Genomic DNA, 17,490 nt, shown 5'->3' on the forward strand with positions numbered 1-17,490 from the left:
TATTGGCCATGGAATTTCTTGATGCATGGGAAACCTCCACACACATCTGGTGTCTGAAGTGTGTGAATTGTGTGGGAGTGGGAAAAAAATGTACTTTTTTTTTTTTTTTTTTTTTTTTGAGACTGGGTGAAGCCCTGGCTGTCCTGGAATCCACTCTTAGATCAGGCTGGCTTCGAACTCAGGGATCTGGCTACCTTTGCCTCCCAAGTGTTGGTATTAAAAACACATGCTACCCTTCCCAGGCCCCCAGCCATACCTCTTCCTTTTTATAGAAAAATGAGGAAATCTTCATGCAGATGGATAGGACAACGATGCACAACACATAGCAGAAGAGACAGCCAAAGAAGACGGGCCACATCTGTGTGCATGGCTTGTCATGACACAGTGACCAAAAGCAACCTGAAGGAGGGAAGGACTTATTTGGTTTAAGGTTCTAGAAGACTCCACAGTTGTGGGGGAGGCATGGCAGGAAGAGCAGGAAGCTGAGAGACACATCTTCAGCCATTCATAGAAAGCACAGAGAAATGGAGGAAGGGGTCAGGTTGAGAAGCCACGAATCCTTTCCCCAGTGGCATACTTCTTCCAGTAAGGCTCTGCCTCCTAAAGTAAAGTAAAGGCTCTCTCTACCTCCCCAAACAGTGCCACCAACCAGGGGCCAGCTGTCCAAATACCTGAGCCTGTGGGGACATTTCTTATTCAGACCACCATCACATCAAAAATTAAAACTTCTAAACATGCATGCCTGTCATGCACCAAAGCTTTTAGAAAGCAGAGGCAGGAGGATTCCTTCTAGTTCTAAGCCAGTCTGCGCTATGTAATAAGACCCTATGTTCAAAACCAAAGTAGACTTGAGTGAGAGATGGCCCAGTGCACTAAGTGCCTACTGTACAAGCATGAGGACCTGAGGTCAGGGCCTTGGTATGGAAGCAGGTACCTATAACTGGCTCACTGGCCTGCCAGTCTTGCCAAAGCAGCAAGCTCTAGGCTCAGCAAGAGACTGTCTCAAAAAAAAAAGAGGGGGGGGGCTGGAGAGATGGCTCAGCGGTTAAGAGCACTGACTGCTCTTCCAGAGGCCCTGAGTTCAATTCCCAGCAACCACATGGTGGCCTCACAACCATCCGAAATGAGATCTGATGCCCTCTTCTGGTGTGTCTGAAGACAGCTGCAGTGTACTTAAAGATATAATAAATAAATCTTTAAAAAAAAAAAAAGTGGAGCTGGAGAGATGGGGCAGTAGTTAAGAGAATTCTGTTGCTCTTGCAGAGGACCCAGGTTCTATTCCCAGCACCCACATGGCAGCTCACAACCTTCTATAAGTCCAGTTCCAGGGGATCCAACACCCTCTTCTGACTTCCATGGGCACCAGGCACACAGGTGCAAGCAAAACACTCACATAAAATGATTAAATGTAATGTTGGCCAAAAAAAGAAAAAAGAAAAGGGTTCTGCTGCCAAGGTAGACGGACAATTTGGTTTGAAGAGGACAGAATCAATTCCTGGTCCTCTGACCTTCATACCCGTGCCATCAGATGTGTGAACATAAACACACATAAATATAAATGAAATGTTTCCAAGAGCTGGTGGATCATCCCTTTAATCCTAGCCAGCACATGGGAGGCAGAGTCAGGTGATCTCTGTGAATTTGAGGCCAGCCTGGTCTACATACAAGGTGAGTTTCAGGACAGCCTGGGAGCCAGGGATGCACAGAAACCCTGTCTCAAAAAAAAGGGGGGGGGGTGGGGAAGGCTGGCAAGATGGATCAGCAGTTAAGAGCACTGACTGCCTTTCCAAAGGTCCTAAGTTCAAATCCCAGCAACCACATGGTGGCTCACAACCATCTGTAATGAGATCTGACTTCCTCTTCTGGTGTGTCTGAAGACAGCTACAGTGTACTTATATATAATAAAAAATAAATCTTTAAAAAAAAAAAGTAGAGAAAGTACTGAAGAATATACCAGTGTCAAGCCGGGCAGTGGTGGTGCACTCCTTTAATCCCAGCACTTGGGAGACAGAGGCAGGTGGATTTCTGAGTTCAAGGCCAGCCTGGTCTACAGAGTGAGTTCCAGGATAGCCAGGGCTACACAGAGAAACTCTGTCTTGAAAAACAACAACAAAAGAATATACTAGTGTCAACCTGCCCAGCATATCCATGTGCACATACACATATACCAGAGAGAGAGATAGACACCACAATATAAACAGACATGGTGGTACAATCCCAGACCTAAAGATGCTGATGCAAGAAGCCCTTTTGGGGCTACATAGTAAAACCCTGATTCAGTTAAACAAACAAACAAAAAAAAAAAAAAAAAACAAGAAAATTGTGGGTTTTTTTAAACTTTTATTGCATTATGATGAGGTTTTTTTTTTTTTTTTTAACTTTTATTGCATAATTGTGGGGGTTTTTTATCCACAGTTCCTGAATCATGACCCTGACCTACTTCCTGGGGTAGTAAGTCACAACACCACGGGAGAAACAGAGTAAAGCACTGATGTTTTTTGAAGGATTCACCAATCAACATGCTTAGGAAATACTGCACTGCACAAGGCAGGGTTTAGCTAAATCAGTGCTGCCCCTAAATGACTTAGAGATAAGTAGCGAACTACCCAGGCTTGTTAGGAACTGTAGGGAAAATTTTCCACTCTGAATGTAATTGCAGTTTGGGCTTGCTCGGAATATATTTCTGTTAAGATTTGTTCTCTAAGATTGGCACCAATTAGGCTTCATCCTCATCTCAAAGAACATCCCTCTACCTGGCTTGTTCAGAGGGGATGACACTGGCTAGTTGGCACCATTAAGTTCTAGTCCGCCATTAGGTCCTGGTTCTGTTGTCAGGAAGAGAAAACTCAACTTGAACAATACTGGTATACTTCCAAAGTAACTGTGACAATGATGTTGCCAGTGTAAATCTCCCAATTGTCTAAGATGGCCAGACTTGCAGGTTCTTGTCTCCATTTAGTTGCTGAGTGTAACTTGGGGCCAGGACCTTAAAGAGAAGTACAGATGTCAGTGTTTGGAACATGCTGAAGACTGAATCTGATGTAATTTGTTACAAAGGTCCATTTGTGGCTGCTTTTGCACTATTAAAGAATTTCTTTTTCTTATTCCCCCAAATGTTTGGAGTAAATTCAAGGGAACTGAACAAGACTCTGTGCACACTTCCTACCTTTTGCCCCAGGGGAAGGAATGCTCCAAGGGAGGCCGGAAGAATCTGAACCAACAGGGTTTTCTGGGTCTCCCCATGCAGTCTGTTAGCAATCCTGCCTGGGCAAGCTTTATAAAACCTCAGAAAGGACTGGGCTGGGAGAGAGCTTCCTGTGGGAGGTGGCTCAGCAGTAGTCTACTGGCCTAGCAAGTACTTACCTTGTACTAGATTGAGTTATTAGAGAAACACACACACACCCTAAACAGCCAAATATACTACAGAGTGTAGAAGCTACAGCATTCCTTCTGCATGCCTTGTCTTGAGCCCCATCCATTACCTAGTAAATTTACCAACCATGGAAGGCGGTAGGGGTATACTGGATTGCTTTAACTGTCAATTTGACACAGCCCAGAGTCACCCAAGAAGGAAGTTGCAACTGAGAAACTGCCCAGATCAGATCGGCCTGTGGGCCTGTCTGTGGGGCGGGGGTAGAGGGTGGAGAGTAGTGGACAACATTCCTTAGGCAGGTGGTCCAGGACCTTATAAGGGAACTACCCCAGCACGAGCCTAAACATGCCAGCTAGCATTACTCTTTCACCATTTCTGCTTGAGTTCCTGCCCCACCCTCCCTCGTGATGGACTATGCTCCTGAAAGTGAAATGAACCCTTTCTTTCTACTGAGTTGCTTTATCACAGTGTTTTATGGTAGCAACAGAAAGGAAAAGAGAACAGATGGGACCCATGGTTTCTACACTGTACTCCTATTTTTGTATCACTGTAGCCAAAATATCCGATAGTTACAGTTTAAAGAAAGAAAGACTGATTTGGGCTCAGCATTTCAGAGTGGTCCACTCCATCGTGGCCAGAAGGTAAAGAGGAGGCACTCGGTTCATGGAGGTGCAAGTGGGTAGCAGAGGCTGTCAGCATCATGGACCAGTAAGCAAGACAGGAATCAACAACAAAGTCTAACTGCCCTGCCCCCAATGACCTAATGACCCCTTCCCTCGAGTAGGCCTCAGCTTCCAAAGCATCCCCAAGTGGCATCCACCAGCCAGGAAACGAGGGCTCCATGACAGGAACCAACAAGGGGCAATGCAGATTGAAACATAACAGGGGCAGTCCACCAGAAACACAGAAGCATTTGTGTGACTTGTCACTCACTGACTGTCATGTAAATGGGGAAGCAGTCTTGGGATTAATCTATGTGTCCTGAAACTATACCCAAGTCGACAGTATCAGAATAGTGTTGGAACTGAATCCAGTTAAAAGAGTACTAGTTGGTGTCTGAGACAGATTTCTTGCTTGATGGTGGGAGATACGGTGTGTGTGTGTGTGTGTGTGTGTGTGTGTGTGTGTGTGTACATATGCGACCATCATAGCCAGCAGACTAACAATGCAAGGGGGGCAAGAAGGTAGGTCATTTCAACACAGCTAAGTAAGTAGGCAGTATTGGTTCAAACTTTTGAGAGTCAAGGCCCAAGCAATTTATTTTAGACATATTTAAGCACAGCATCATTTTGATGAGAAATTTCTTGGTAATAATTAACCCAGTTCCATGTGCACAGTAAAGTTTAAGATGCAACTTTTAAAAAACTCTTTGTAAAAGTACATGTGACATCTTCCATAGCAATGAGAATCTATAAATAGATTACCTGCGATACCTTCTATAAAAATGGGTTCTACAGATCCACAAGCTCATGATAAGGGTCTTGGGGAGGAACTGGTGTGGTCTCGGCCACACAGAGAGCACAAAAGTCACCAGGTTATTCTCCATTCCCAGCTTTCTGAGCTGAAAACAGATTATATATCTCTGTCTTTGAAGAGATAATGTGTGTTTAGCTTTCCTGGTTAACTTGGTGTTTTTCTGTGAGCACAAGGACCTCTATGCCTCCCACACAATGCACACACTCATATACATACATATTATGTATATTTAATATATGGATGGGTGCTTTGCCTACATGTATGCCAGAGTAGCATTTGTGAGCTTGATGCCCAACAGAGGCCAGAAAAAGAGTGTTGGATCCCTTGAGACTGGAGTTACAGATGGCTGTGAGTCCTAGGAATTGAACCCAGGTTCTCTGCAAGAGCAGCCAATCTTCCCAGCCTTTACTTTTTTTTTTTAAGACCAGGTCTCACTAAGTAGCCCAGGATGACCTGGGACTCATGATTCTCCTGCCTCGGTCTTTCCAGTGTGGGAATTACAGGTGTACACCACCACAGCCATCTCTTCCTTGTGATTTAGTTTTATTCCCCAGGTTGTTCAAGATTTAGTCAGTGAAAGTGACTTTCGGGTATGTTCTTATGCTGGTCAGATGTGTTGTAGAGAGAATAGTTTATATATGGATGTGGCACCTGTCAATAATAAATCTGATGGCCTATGGCTTAGGCAGGAAATAGGAGGTGGGACTTCTGGGAGGAAAAAGGATTCTGGGATAGAGCCAGGTGGTAGATTCACCCCAGGGAAGATGTGATGAAAAGGACACTTGGTACCTGAGCACAGGTAACCAGCCACGTGGCAGAATATAGATCAAAATAAATGGGTTATAATAAATTGTGACCTAGTCAGAGAAGAACCTAGCTATATGGACAGGGTATTTGTAAATATATTTTGAGTCTGAGACTTTTTTTTTTTTTTTTTTTTGGTTTTTCGAGATAGGGCTTCTCTGTGTAGCCCTGGCTGTCCTGGAGCTCACTCTGTAGACCAGGCTGGCCTCGAACTCAGAAATCCACTGCTTCTGCCTCCCAAGTGCTGGGATTAAGGGCGTGCCCCACCACTGCCTGGCTTGAGTCTGAGTCTTATTTCTGGGAGCACGGAGTAGGAGAAAGAATGACCAAACTTCTACAATGTTTTCCGAACACATCTCTCTTTTCTGATTCAACAAGACAATATAACCTTAGGGGGCCATGAGGTTATGTGCCATCCATTGTAGAGTGCAATGTCCTTATAAAAATGCATGACTTTGCTTACCCAAACCCTAAAGAGCCCAGGTTCTAGACAAGGGTCAGAAATTAACTGCATGGCTCCACACAGAAGGAAATAAATATTGGACATGTTAGCTACTTTTCTCATTGCTGTGACCAAACACCTGAAAGGAAGAAGAGTTCCTTCTGGCTGCCAGTTTGAGGGGATCATTTAACTGGGGCCGGGGCAAAGGATGGCCGCAGGAGTAGGAGCTGACTGGTAAACTTCCACTGAACAGCCAGGCAGGAAACAGAGAGCCTTGAGTGCTTGTATTCAGTAGTTTTCTCCTTATTATGAAGTCTGAGTCCCCATCCACAGAACGGTGCCACCAAAAATCAATGTGTATCTTCACATTTCAACCTAATTTGGAAATTAGGCAAAGGCTTCCAGGCAGAGGCTAGCCTGATCTAGGTAGCTGAAGAACCAGCCTGTTTCCATTTTAGGCTTAAAAGCCATCATAGTAAAGACAAACTAGGTAATTCCTGTTAACCTTAACTACAAATGTTTCTGTACTGCCGGGTCCAAGAATGGCAACTATGTCTTTGTTTCAAAAGCTGCTTATAACAATCTTACAAACCTACCTTTATTTCAAAAGGTTATAGACTACCATGATACTTTGTTATGAGTACCTGTTGCTATAACTACCTGTCATGTCCATTTTGCAACCATGTCTTTGTTTCAGGTCTTTAGACCTAACTTGTTACAATGCTCTGCTCCTATTTTGCCCGACAGATCCACAGATCCCTCCCAATTGGAAATCCCTACCCGAGTAAAGACCTGACTCTCCTCATATCCAATGCTGACCTCTTAAAACCTGACATGGGGAAGCAGCCCAAGTACAGGAATAAAAAAAACCTTGTGTTAATTGCTTGCTTTAATTTGTTTGGCCATGATGATTTGAGTCGGTAGTGGCCTTTCTCCTCCTATCATTGGGAATAATATAATCTCTCAAGGCAAACTGGAAGTTTGTTTCCCAGAGATTGTAGATCCAGTCAAGTTGATTATGTTAACCATCACAGTAAGTGACAGAGGAACAGTAACAGCTTCTTGTTAGCTGTGTGTGGAAGGGCATGGCTCTTATAGAGCCAAGCTACATTAACTCCGGGCTTTAATCCCAAATGTGGGGAAATGGGCAAAATTAAACTTTCTGAACATGCAGTGATTACAACTGTCCCCCAACGCCCCCCCCAGCCCTTTTGGTTTTCTGAGACAGGATCTCTCTCCATAGCCCAGGCTGACTTGGAATTCACTATACAGACCAGGACCTTGAATAGACATCAACCTGCCTCTGCCTCCTGAGTGCTGGGCTTAAAGGTGTGCACCAACACACTTGCTATGGACACATACTTTGTATACCTGTTTCCTTGGAGATAGATATCACCTCCTAGAGAAGCTGGGCATGGTGGCTAGTGCCTGTATCAAGAGGCAGGGTCAGGAGGATCGCCATGACATCAGGCACAGCCAGGGCTCTATAGCAAAACCTTGTCCCAAGCACCTGTAACTCTAGTTCCAGGGTATTCAACACCTTCTTCTGGACTCAGGGCAGCTGCATAAAGGTGCTGTACATAAACCATGCGGGTACATACACCCCGCATAAAATATAAAATTAAGAAGGAAAATTTTGGGGGTAAAAAGGAAGCACAAGAAGCCCTGGCCTACAGCAGACTAAAGCAGGCTACAGCAGGCTTTACCCAAAGGCATTGTGGAAATAAGATTTATGATAGCCTTAATCTACATGGGAGGCAGAGGCAAGTGGATCTCTGAGTTGAGGCCACCCTAGTCCAGGGATAGAGTTTCAGGTCAGCCTTAACTTACATGAGACCCTGATTCACAAAAGGAGGTAGCTGGAGGGGTGACTTTTGATGTTAAGCGCACTGGCTACAGGCTGGGCCTAGTGACTCATCATGCCTCTAATCCAAGCACTCGGGAGACAGAGGCAGGCAGATGTCCATTGAGTTTCAGGCTAGCTTGGTCTACAGAGTGAGACCCCGTCTCAGACAAAACAAACAAAAAGAGCACTGGCTGCTCTCTCAGAGGACATGGTTTTGATATCACCATAACAGCCCACAACCACTTGTAACTCCATTCCAGAAAGTCTCTCTAATGACCTCCTTTGGCCTCTGTGGGCACCATACAATGCGGTGCAGACATGCAGGCAAAAAACCCATACAAATATAAATTAAAAAAAAAAAAAAATCAAGGGCTGGAGAGATGGCTCAACACTGACTGCTCTTCCAGAGATCCTAAGTTCAATTCCCAGCAACCACAAGGTGGCTCACAACCATCTGTAATGGGACCTGATGCCCTCCTATGGTGTGTCTGACAACTACAGTGTACTCATATTTTAAAAAAACAACAACAGGGAATCTGAGCACTGTGGCCCATGGCTTTCATCCCAGCATTCAGGAGGAAGAGGGAGAAGAATATCTGTGAGTTCAAGATCAGCCTGTCTAGCCAGGCAGTGGTGGTGCACAACTTTAATCCCAGCACTTGGGAGGCAGAGGCAGGTGGATTTCTGAGTTTGAGGCCAGCCTGGTCTACAGAGTGAGTTCTAGGACAGCCAGGGCAATACAGAAAAACCCTGTCTCGAAAAAACCAACCAAGCAAACAAACAAAAAAGAAAGAAGAGAGAGAGAAAGAAAGAAAGGAAGGAAGGAAGAAAAGAAAGGGCTGGTGAGATGGCTCAGCGGGTAAGAGCACTCACTGCTCTTCCAAAGGTCCTGAGTTTGGATCCCAGCAACCACAAGGTGGCTCACAACCACCAATAATGAGATCAGACGCCCTCTTCTGGTGCGTCTGAAGACAGCTACAGTGTATCCGGAGCGGGGTGGGAGTGGGGGTAGGGGTGGGGGTGTCAGTGAGAGCAGGCCGGCAGAAATCCTGAGTTCAATTCCCAGCAGCCACACACATGATGGCTCACGGTCATCTGTACAGCTACAGTGTACTCATACACATAAAATAAAAATAAAAAATATTAAAAAAAAAAAAACTCTTCCTGGGCCAAGGCTATAGCTCAGCAGTGGACAGCTTCCTAGAATTCTCCAGCAAGAGGCTGGGGAGCCCAGCTCAGGGGCAGAGCTCCGGCATACCATGTAAGGACAGTGAGTTCCATACACAGCACTACAGTGAACAAATCAGTATTTACAGACTGAAGAGAGATAGCTTAGCTGCTCAGATCATCCACTGGCTGCTTTCCCAGGAGATGTGTGTTCAACTCCCAATACCTACACAGTGACTCCAGTTCCACCAGTTCCAGGGGATTCTATACACTCTTCTGGCCTACTTGAGCACCCGGCATACATACCATGCACAGACATTCATGCAAGCCAAACATCCATTACATACCAAATAGTAAAAATTAAAATATATTTACATTTTTAGAATTAAATATTAATTATATTTAATAAATTGAATTATATCCATCTCTCTCTGTATGTATTACTTTGATCTCTCTCCCCCCCCTCTCTCTTTCTTAATTTCTTGAGAAGAAACATGTACCTCAGGCTGGTCCCCAATTCATTAGGAATGGAGGACGACCTTGTACTCAGTTCTCCCAGAACTGAGATTACTCCAAGGACTGAGAAGTGAGGTGTGGTGGTGGCAGCCCTGAACTTCTGGCTAGGAGGCAGGGTTTAAAGGTTAGAGTACATCAAGCAATGGCTCCATTAGCTGAGCTGGCTTTGTCCTTGTGCCACTAGGGAGGATTAGCCAGTTTAGCAGGCCACCAGCAAGAAGGCTCATTTCATAACTCTTCCTGTCCCAGTGTGGTCCCAGCATTTTAGGGGAATCCATGGCCCTCCAGTTTCCTGGCCTGCTTTCATTATTTTCATAAAAACAGGGAGTTTCTGTGACAGGGCAGTTGTTGCCCACACCCGGTTTCTCTCAGGGAGTATACATAATTAAAATTGTGAGTAGGTTTAAGGACTAAAATGGCTAAAAGGTGCAGTTGGAGTCAAAGGCAGTTGGATGAAAAGGAGCAAAGACAGAACCAACAACCAGACAGGTTGTTAAAAGCACTTGTTGCTTCTGTAGAGGGCGGGGGTGGTGGTGGTGGTGGTGGTGGTGTTCAATTCCCAGCACCCACATGTCAGCTCACAGCCGGCGGGGAACTCCAGTACCTGGCGATCGGACTTTCTTCTGACCTCAGCAGGCAGAGAATCAGCAGATTTTGGGTAGGTGTGGGTGTACAGGAGCTGTGAGAGTCAGATGACCTGCGTGTGGTCTAGATACGTTGCTCCAAGCTGCCCTTACGCTCAAAACTCCCTGCCTCAGCTACATAGCTGAACCTGGGCGTGGGGCACAAGCGGTGTGCCCCACGGTTCTCTAGTGCTCGCTGATAGGCACACAAACACCCTGCAGCAGCTTCCATGTCAGACACTTAGCAGTTGTGGCATCTTAGGTCCTCTGAGCCTGCTTACCTATTTGTACAACAAACACGTTTACACCTATCTCCCAAACACTCGGCAAATGGAGAAAACTGCCACGTAAACCGCAAGCAACTGGAGGACTTTTCCTGGCTAGGGTGGAAAGTGGGACGGAAGGTGAGCAAGAACGCGGAGCTCGAACACCACAGCCGCTCAACGTTCTTCCCATTCCGTTCCAGACTCGGTGTCTCCCTCAGTCCCCCTCTTTCCCCCAGTGAAAAGAGGTCGTGGTCCCTTTAAGGTCCGCCCCTCCCTCCCCCAAAACTTCCCAGTGTCTGCTCTTTTGGATCCCGGACGGCCGGCCAAGCTCGCCGCCGAGCTGGTAGGGGACAGGGCCAAGGGGTCGGGGAGAGACGTGGGGGGTGGGGGGACCAGCGGGACGCACGTCGCTGCGCCGGCGGGAGGGCGGGGGACAGGCAGCGGGAGCAGCGGGCACCGGCTCTAGTAGCAGCCCCGGGCGTGCGCAGTCTGCGAGCCGCTTGCACCGTACAGGGTCTGGCCTATCGCGGACTGCACGCCCGAGTGAGGGGCGTCGGGGCCCGGCTTGGGGGAGGATAGGAGACCTCCCGCTCCCCTCCCCCACTACCGCCTGTGACGTCGACGCGGGACCCCGCCCTTCTGCGGGAGCGGCCCGCCTCCCCCCCAACCCCCGTGCGTCACCTGCTGTGCCTAGGCGGCGTTACCCCCCTGTTGGGAGGTGCCTTCTTTGGAGTGTCCGTGTCCAGAGAAATGGGTGGAGGTCCATTTGTATCCTCATCAGCCTCCACCGCTCCCAAACTTTTTTAATTAGGAGAATCCCCTTGTAGTCCAGGGTAGCCCCGAACTCAAGGCAATCCTGCCTGACCCCAGAGCGCTGGAATTACAGGCTTGCAACCGCCACGCCACGCTCAAAACTTATCCCGACACACGGGGTTCCGTCTCTGAGCCTTTACTCACATTTTAAACTTAAGTCTCAAGCGGATATCCGCTTAGGGGAGGACCTGGTGGAAAGGTGCCACAGCACGTTTTGGGGCGGCCTGTGACTCTTACACGGTGTCAAGACGTGTGTGTATGTGTGTGTGCGCGCGCGCGCGCGCGTCTGTGTGGCGGGTGTAGATGTGCGCCTTGTCTGTGCTAGGCAAACGCTCCATTGCTGAGCTACGTCCCAGAATCTATTGGACTCCCTAGTGTCCCTATAAAGCCTCTGGACGGGACCGTGGTCAGGATCCCGATCCTCGACCAGTACGTTCCCGGTCCGCTCGCTTTCCGGAGGGCAGTGGCCCGCGCTGCGGCTCTCAGCTTCCCAGGACCCTGGGAGGACACAATCGCTTCAGGGCAGTCTCCAAGGAGCAAGTCTAAGCCACAGAGCACTCTCGAGGACGCAGGGTACTCAGCTGCGGAGTGCAAACCGGGCTGAACTATAGAGATCTACCACCATGATTGAATTTAAAGTGAGATGTCAGGGTCCGCAGTAAGAGAGTAATCAATGAGTGCTTTATTATTATTATAAGTGCTCAGATTTGGAGGTTCTCTTAAAAATAATAGCCTCCAGCTTAGGATAGGGTAGAGGTGAAGTAGACGTTCTAATAGGCTATAGCTGCTGCAAATTGCTGTCTTGCTCTAGACTTCCGGAGCTTGCAAACAACAGGCGCGCGAAAGATCGTCCGGGTACTCGAATAGTTGCATCCTTCAGAGTCACCTCTTCTACGGAGGGGACCCCAAACTACAGTAGCGGATGCGCCCTCACGGGGCCGGTTCCTAGATTGCGCCAGAGAGCGCCTAGGGGCTCTCCTTTTTCACCAATCGGAAGCTATCGGTCGTCCTATACCATCTGGAAAGAGGGTATTCTTTCCACTCTCCATTGACCAATCGAGTGTTGACGTAGGAGACGGGCACCTGCGGGAACCATTGTAGGGACACAGAAGGGAAGGCCTTTCTTGTATCCCAGCGGAGTGGCGCGGGAAGATGGTCGTCGTGACTGGGAGACGTAAGGATTTCAGAGTGACCGATTAGCTAGGAAACCAATGAGAGCGGGAAGGAGGCGGAGCTCCGGAGGCCCACTTCCATTTGCCGTCTGTGGGAAGGCGGAGCGATCCCAAAAGTCTGGCCTATTAAATCAGAGTTTATTTTAAGAAGGTGGGGCCTGACGGAATGACTGGCAGGAAGCGCTCACCAATAAGGAGTGCGATTAGCAAATAGGGGCGGTCTTTCCAATAGAACGGGATGAGTTCTATCCAATAGAAATGAACCGTGAGGAAACTTCCCCTCCCCCCAAGATAGGGCCAGTGGCTCCCCCTATCGGGTGGGGGCGGCGAGTGACGGGCGTGTCCCTCCCCCAATGAGAGGCGGGGGGAGGCGGGTTCTGCGCCGCCATGTCGCGGAGGCTGCTGCCCCGGGCGGAGAAGCGGCGTCGGCGGCTCGAGCAGAGGCAGCAGCCGGACGAGCAGCTGAGGCGGGCGGGAGCGATGGTGAAGATGGCGGCGGCGGGCGGCGGAGGTGGCGGTGGTCGCTATTACGGCGGCGGCAACGAGGGAGGCCGAGCCCCTAAACGGCTGAAGACTGAAAACGCCGGCGACCAGCACGGAGGCGGCGGCGGCGGAGGATCCGGGGCGGCGGGCGGCGGCGGCGGGGTGAGGCTGAGGCTTTAGACTCCCGGAAGGAAGGGGAAATTTCGTACTTTAAAGCTATTTATTTATTTATTTATTTTTACGGGGGGATCTCTGCGCACGCGCTGCAGCCCTCGCGCTTTTTGGTGGGTGGGGGAGGGGCAGGCGTTGGGCAAACGGCGGGGTTTGCGCGAGGACAGGCGCTTGCGCGTGCGCGCAATCTGAAGCGGGGCTTGAGGGGGCGGAGGCAGCGGCTGGCTCTGCGGGCGCCGCACTGCGCAGGCGCCGCGGGCAGGCATGTGGGGGGCCCAGGCACGCGGCCGGGCCGCTTTTTTTTCCCCCTTTATCTTTTTTTTTTTTCCCCCCCTCTGTGTCCTTATGCGCAAGCGCGTTTCTGCAACCAAGGCTAGTGAGCGGGAAGCGGGTGGGCGGTGGCCTGACCCCGTCGTAACCTTAATCACGGTCGCATCCATATAGAAGTTCACTTGATGGATTTATAATGCCCAGACTAAACTGTTAAACCTCTTTTGCTGGGTGCATTGTAAAATGGAAGACCATTTGTGAAAAGGCAGATTTAACTTTGGGAATTGAGCCAAGCTTTAAAATTATCACTCCGGTTTGCTTAGGGCTCCAGGATTGGGTCATTTATAAACTATATGATGGTCCTGTGGCCATGCGCGGTGGCTTTCCACCTAGTTAATCTTCTGAAGGTCACAATTGTGGTTTCTGGGTTAGGATGCAGTCTGCATTCCTTTTAAAAGTTTTATGGCTGGGCGGTGGTGGCGCACGCCTTTAATCCCAGCACTTGGGAGGCAGAGGCAGGCGGATTTTTGAGTTCGAGGCCAACCAGGTCTACACAGAGAAACCCTGTCTCGAAAAACCAAAAAAAAAAAAAAAAAAAGTTTTATGAAAGTCCTCCCGGTGGGCACAGTTCACGGGCCTTTTAACCTCTTGGGTTTGAGGCCAGCCTATTATGCATAGTTAATTCCAGGACAGACAAGGCTACATAGTGAGACTCCTCAAAAAGCCAAACAAACAATGCCCTCTTGTTCAGGCTGCTTCTCGGTGCTGTAGGCATTTTTTAAGTATTTGGAAGACATCTTAGTTGGGTCTGGTAAGTTAACTGCCAAGCTAGAACGACTGGAGCCCATGGGGTGGAAGGAGAGAACAGACTCCAAAAGGTGGTTCTCTCTCGACATCTCATGGGCTGTGTGGTGTGCCTTATCCCCATGCGATGTTGGTCCTCTGAGATGGGGAGTTTTATGGACCCCCTTTACAAAGCAGGGTAAATTAGGTTGAGTCTCACCAGTGACAAACAGGACTAGGATTAGATCAAGGCTGTGGAAGACAAACCTCAACTGGAAATGCCCAGGAAGGGTGTGCCTTGTATGGTTCACTAAGAACCCACGAATACTCATCGGTTTCCGTCCAGTGATCTTCAGAGAGGAGCATGGGCCCGGAGTCAAGGAGAGGTGGAGGAGGAAGTTCCCTCTGGAGCCCTGGTGCTCACGCGTGAGTGAGTGAGTGAGTGAGTGAGTGAGTGAGTGTGTGTGTGTGTGTGTGGGCTGCAAAGATGCAGCCCCTGAGGAGGAGGAGCTGTGGTAGATCTTACAGGTTGGGATAGCAGTTCAGTGTGCAGGTTGGGATAGCAGTTCAGTGTGGGAGACCTTGACCTAGAACAGTATAAGCCAAGAAGGGCATATTGTCCTGGAAGCCGTGTGTCTCTAACAAACACTTGGTCATTTGCCCTGACTGGACCTGAAGGTGACTTGTTACAGTCATTCTTAATTAAATGACCACAGCTTGCCTAGGCAGAGAAAACACAAAGAAGCTAGAGCAAATGCAGAGTGTGTTCTCTTAAGTTAAGTCTTAACTAGCTGGCAGTTGTTGGAGCTCTTCCTGTGGGTGTGGTCCCTTTCCAAGCCACTCTTCCTGTTGTACTTTGATTCAGAGATGGATTCCAGAAGAGTGTCAGATGTGAGACTCTGGATCTTTCTACATTTAGCCTTCCTTAGAAGCTAGGCTTATCACTAAGCCTCAAGGGTGGCAGATGGCCACCCACTTAAGGCATTTGGTGATTGGATGGCAGTGTATTGGGGTCCCTCTTCTCACTGAGTGGCCTTCCTTTTTCAGGAGAACTACGATGACCCCCACAAAACCCCTGCCTCCCCAGTTGTTCACATCAGGGGCCTGATTGACGGGGTGGTGGAAGCTGACCTTGTGGAAGCCCTGCAAGAATTTGGACCCATCAGGTACTTCTTGATGCCAGGGTTAGAGCTTCTTAGCATCCCTGAGTGTCACTGCTGTCTGGTTCTGAGCAGTGCTGGTTCCAGGGTCTGTGGCTGTATCCTGTGACTGGTTCTCAGAGAATTCACTTTTGTGGTGTTTCACATTTTAGTTACTTATTGCCCCATTTCTACCCCACGCCTGAGGTTCTAGTCTTTTATTCTCTTAGTGATTTCTGGCTGTGTGACCAGACCGGGTGCTTGCTGTGAATAAGTGTAATAAAACTGCCCTAGGTTCCTTCTCCCACAAAGTTGCCTGGGCAGTGATTGACCAAGGTTGTGATTTGTTCAGCCTGCAATCTCTTCTGACATAGGAGGGGGCCGGGAGGGTAACTGTGGCCTGGAGTGTTGGGGGTCAGGGGTCAGAAGAATAAGAGTCGGTCCACAAAGTTGCCTGGTTCCCTTCCCCAAGAGGACTGAAGCCTACCTTCTCTCTGCAGCTATGTGGTGGTGATGCCAAAGAAGAGGCAGGCACTGGTAGAGTTTGAAGACGTGCTGGGCGCTTGTAATGCAGTAAACTACGCTGCAGACAACCAGATCTACATTGCTGGTCACCCTGCTTTTGTCAATTACTCTACCAGCCAGAAGATCTCTCGCCCTGGTGACTCTGATGACTCCCGGAGCGTAAACAGTGTGCTTCTGTTCACCATCCTGAACCCCATCTACTCCATAACCACGGTGTGTGCTAAAGGCATTCCTACAGGCTGCACTGAGATCTCCCCCCGCCCCGCCCCCGTTCTGATTCCATCCTCAAGCCAGCCAAGGCCCCTCATCTTACCTGTTTTTGCTTTTATAGGATGTTCTTTACACTATCTGTAATCCTTGTGGCCCTGTCCAGAGAATTGTCATTTTCCGGAAGAATGGAGTTCAGGCTATGGTGGAATATCCTTTTCTGGGAAACTGGTGTTCTTTGTTTCCTGGAGTTTAGCAGAGAGAATTTATGTCACAGGCCTTCGTAGAGACAGTTATGCACAAGACTGAACAGAGAGCCTCACACTGCAAATCTTAAAAGACCAGGCTTTCAGGCTTATATAACAGCTGAGCGGGGTATGTTCTAATGGGATGCTATTCTGTTCAGGTGGTATGTGTACCTCTCATGAGAATTGAGCCCAGTGCTTCATGCAGCTGTGCAAGTGCATGAAGCAAGTGCCCACTCAGCTATCTCCACCATCCTCTTAGAGGTGGATGGGTCCATTTTATTTCAGAGGAGCTTAGATAAGGAGCAGAAATCAGAACAAGCCAGAATAACTGGAAAGAGAGAAAGGGTTTTGTTTTGATAAAGCTGGCTTATTAGTGTCTCCTTGGCCAAATTGCAGTAAGAAGCCACTTTTAAAAGCAGGCAGGGTATAGATTTCAGATACGATGGGGTGGCATAGATCATAGTGAACTCTAGCCAATGGCTGCTTCCTGGGTGCAGTCTCTGGTGTGTGTCCATAGCTTTTACCTGAGGCTGTCGTTGGTACTGTGTGGTCGTTTTTTTGGGCAGTGCAGTAGTAATCCTTTCCCAAACTTCACAGTTTGCTTCCTTAAGTCCTCTCACGTTTGATTCTGTGCAAAGTGCCCAGCGCGCCAAGGCCTCACTCAATGGGGCTGACATCTATTCTGGCTGTTGTACTCTGAAGATTGAGTATGCAAAGGTAGGTCTGGGAAATGACTGCCTCGTGCTGGGTACCTGGTGAGATGAGGCACGGCCAGTTTCAGACTTTGTGTTGTCTTTGCAGCCTACACGTTTAAATGTATTCAAGAATGATCAAGATACTTGGGACTACACAAACCCCAACCTCAGTGGACAAGGTAATCCTGATGGCTACTTTGTTCTACATACACCGCCTCGCCTCTTCACTCGACTAGTGCACTTGATAGACCAGGCTCAGGGTTATGTAATGCCATTGGGCTCCCTGTGGACATGGGAGGGCTGAGGCTGGGGCTTGGGCAGGGTGGGAACAGGGCATCGATGAGGAAGCTGGCAAGATGGATAGCAGTTCCAAATGATTTTGCTGCCTTCGTTCTAGAGCCTGGTTAGGGTGGATGGAATCTCCATTCCCTGGAAGATGAGAAAAAGTCCCTCTCGATCTCCATTGTCAAA

The 17,490-nt window shown here is 48.6% G+C and overlaps 1 protein-coding gene and 1 long non-coding RNA gene across 4 annotated transcripts in view; one reads left to right on the plus strand and one right to left on the minus strand.

Moving 5' to 3' along the window:
* Positions 1 to 2,323: 2,323 nt before the first annotated feature.
* On the minus strand, positions 2,324 to 11,142 carry LOC116101931. The gene is made up of 2 exons (XR_004122949.1): positions 10,529 to 11,142; positions 2,324 to 2,986 (listed from the first exon to the last, which is right to left on the minus strand). It is a non-coding gene; the product is annotated as an uncharacterized LOC116101931 (long non-coding RNA).
* The window catches only part of Hnrnpl (heterogeneous nuclear ribonucleoprotein L), a 13,102-nt gene continuing 6,344 nt past the window's right edge, over positions 10,733 to 17,490 (plus strand). For 2 of the 3 annotated variants that reach the window (XM_031385946.1, XM_031385947.1), the window contains exons 1-6: positions 12,886 to 13,143; positions 15,253 to 15,371; positions 15,845 to 16,082; positions 16,201 to 16,286; positions 16,945 to 17,041; positions 17,126 to 17,198. In XM_031385946.1, coding sequence (XP_031241806.1) covers positions 12,886 to 13,143; positions 15,253 to 15,371; positions 15,845 to 16,082; positions 16,201 to 16,286; positions 16,945 to 17,041; positions 17,126 to 17,198 — 871 coding nt within the window. Of the gene's footprint in view, positions 10,857 to 12,885; positions 13,144 to 15,252; positions 15,372 to 15,844; positions 16,083 to 16,200; positions 16,287 to 16,944; positions 17,042 to 17,125; positions 17,199 to 17,490 lie in introns of those variants that run through there. The other variant, XM_031385948.1, reaches the window with a different exon arrangement.

This window comes from Mastomys coucha, unplaced genomic scaffold, assembly GCF_008632895.1.
Source record: "Mastomys coucha isolate ucsf_1 unplaced genomic scaffold, UCSF_Mcou_1 pScaffold21, whole genome shotgun sequence".
NCBI classification, from domain to species: Eukaryota; Metazoa; Chordata; class Mammalia; order Rodentia; family Muridae; genus Mastomys; species Mastomys coucha.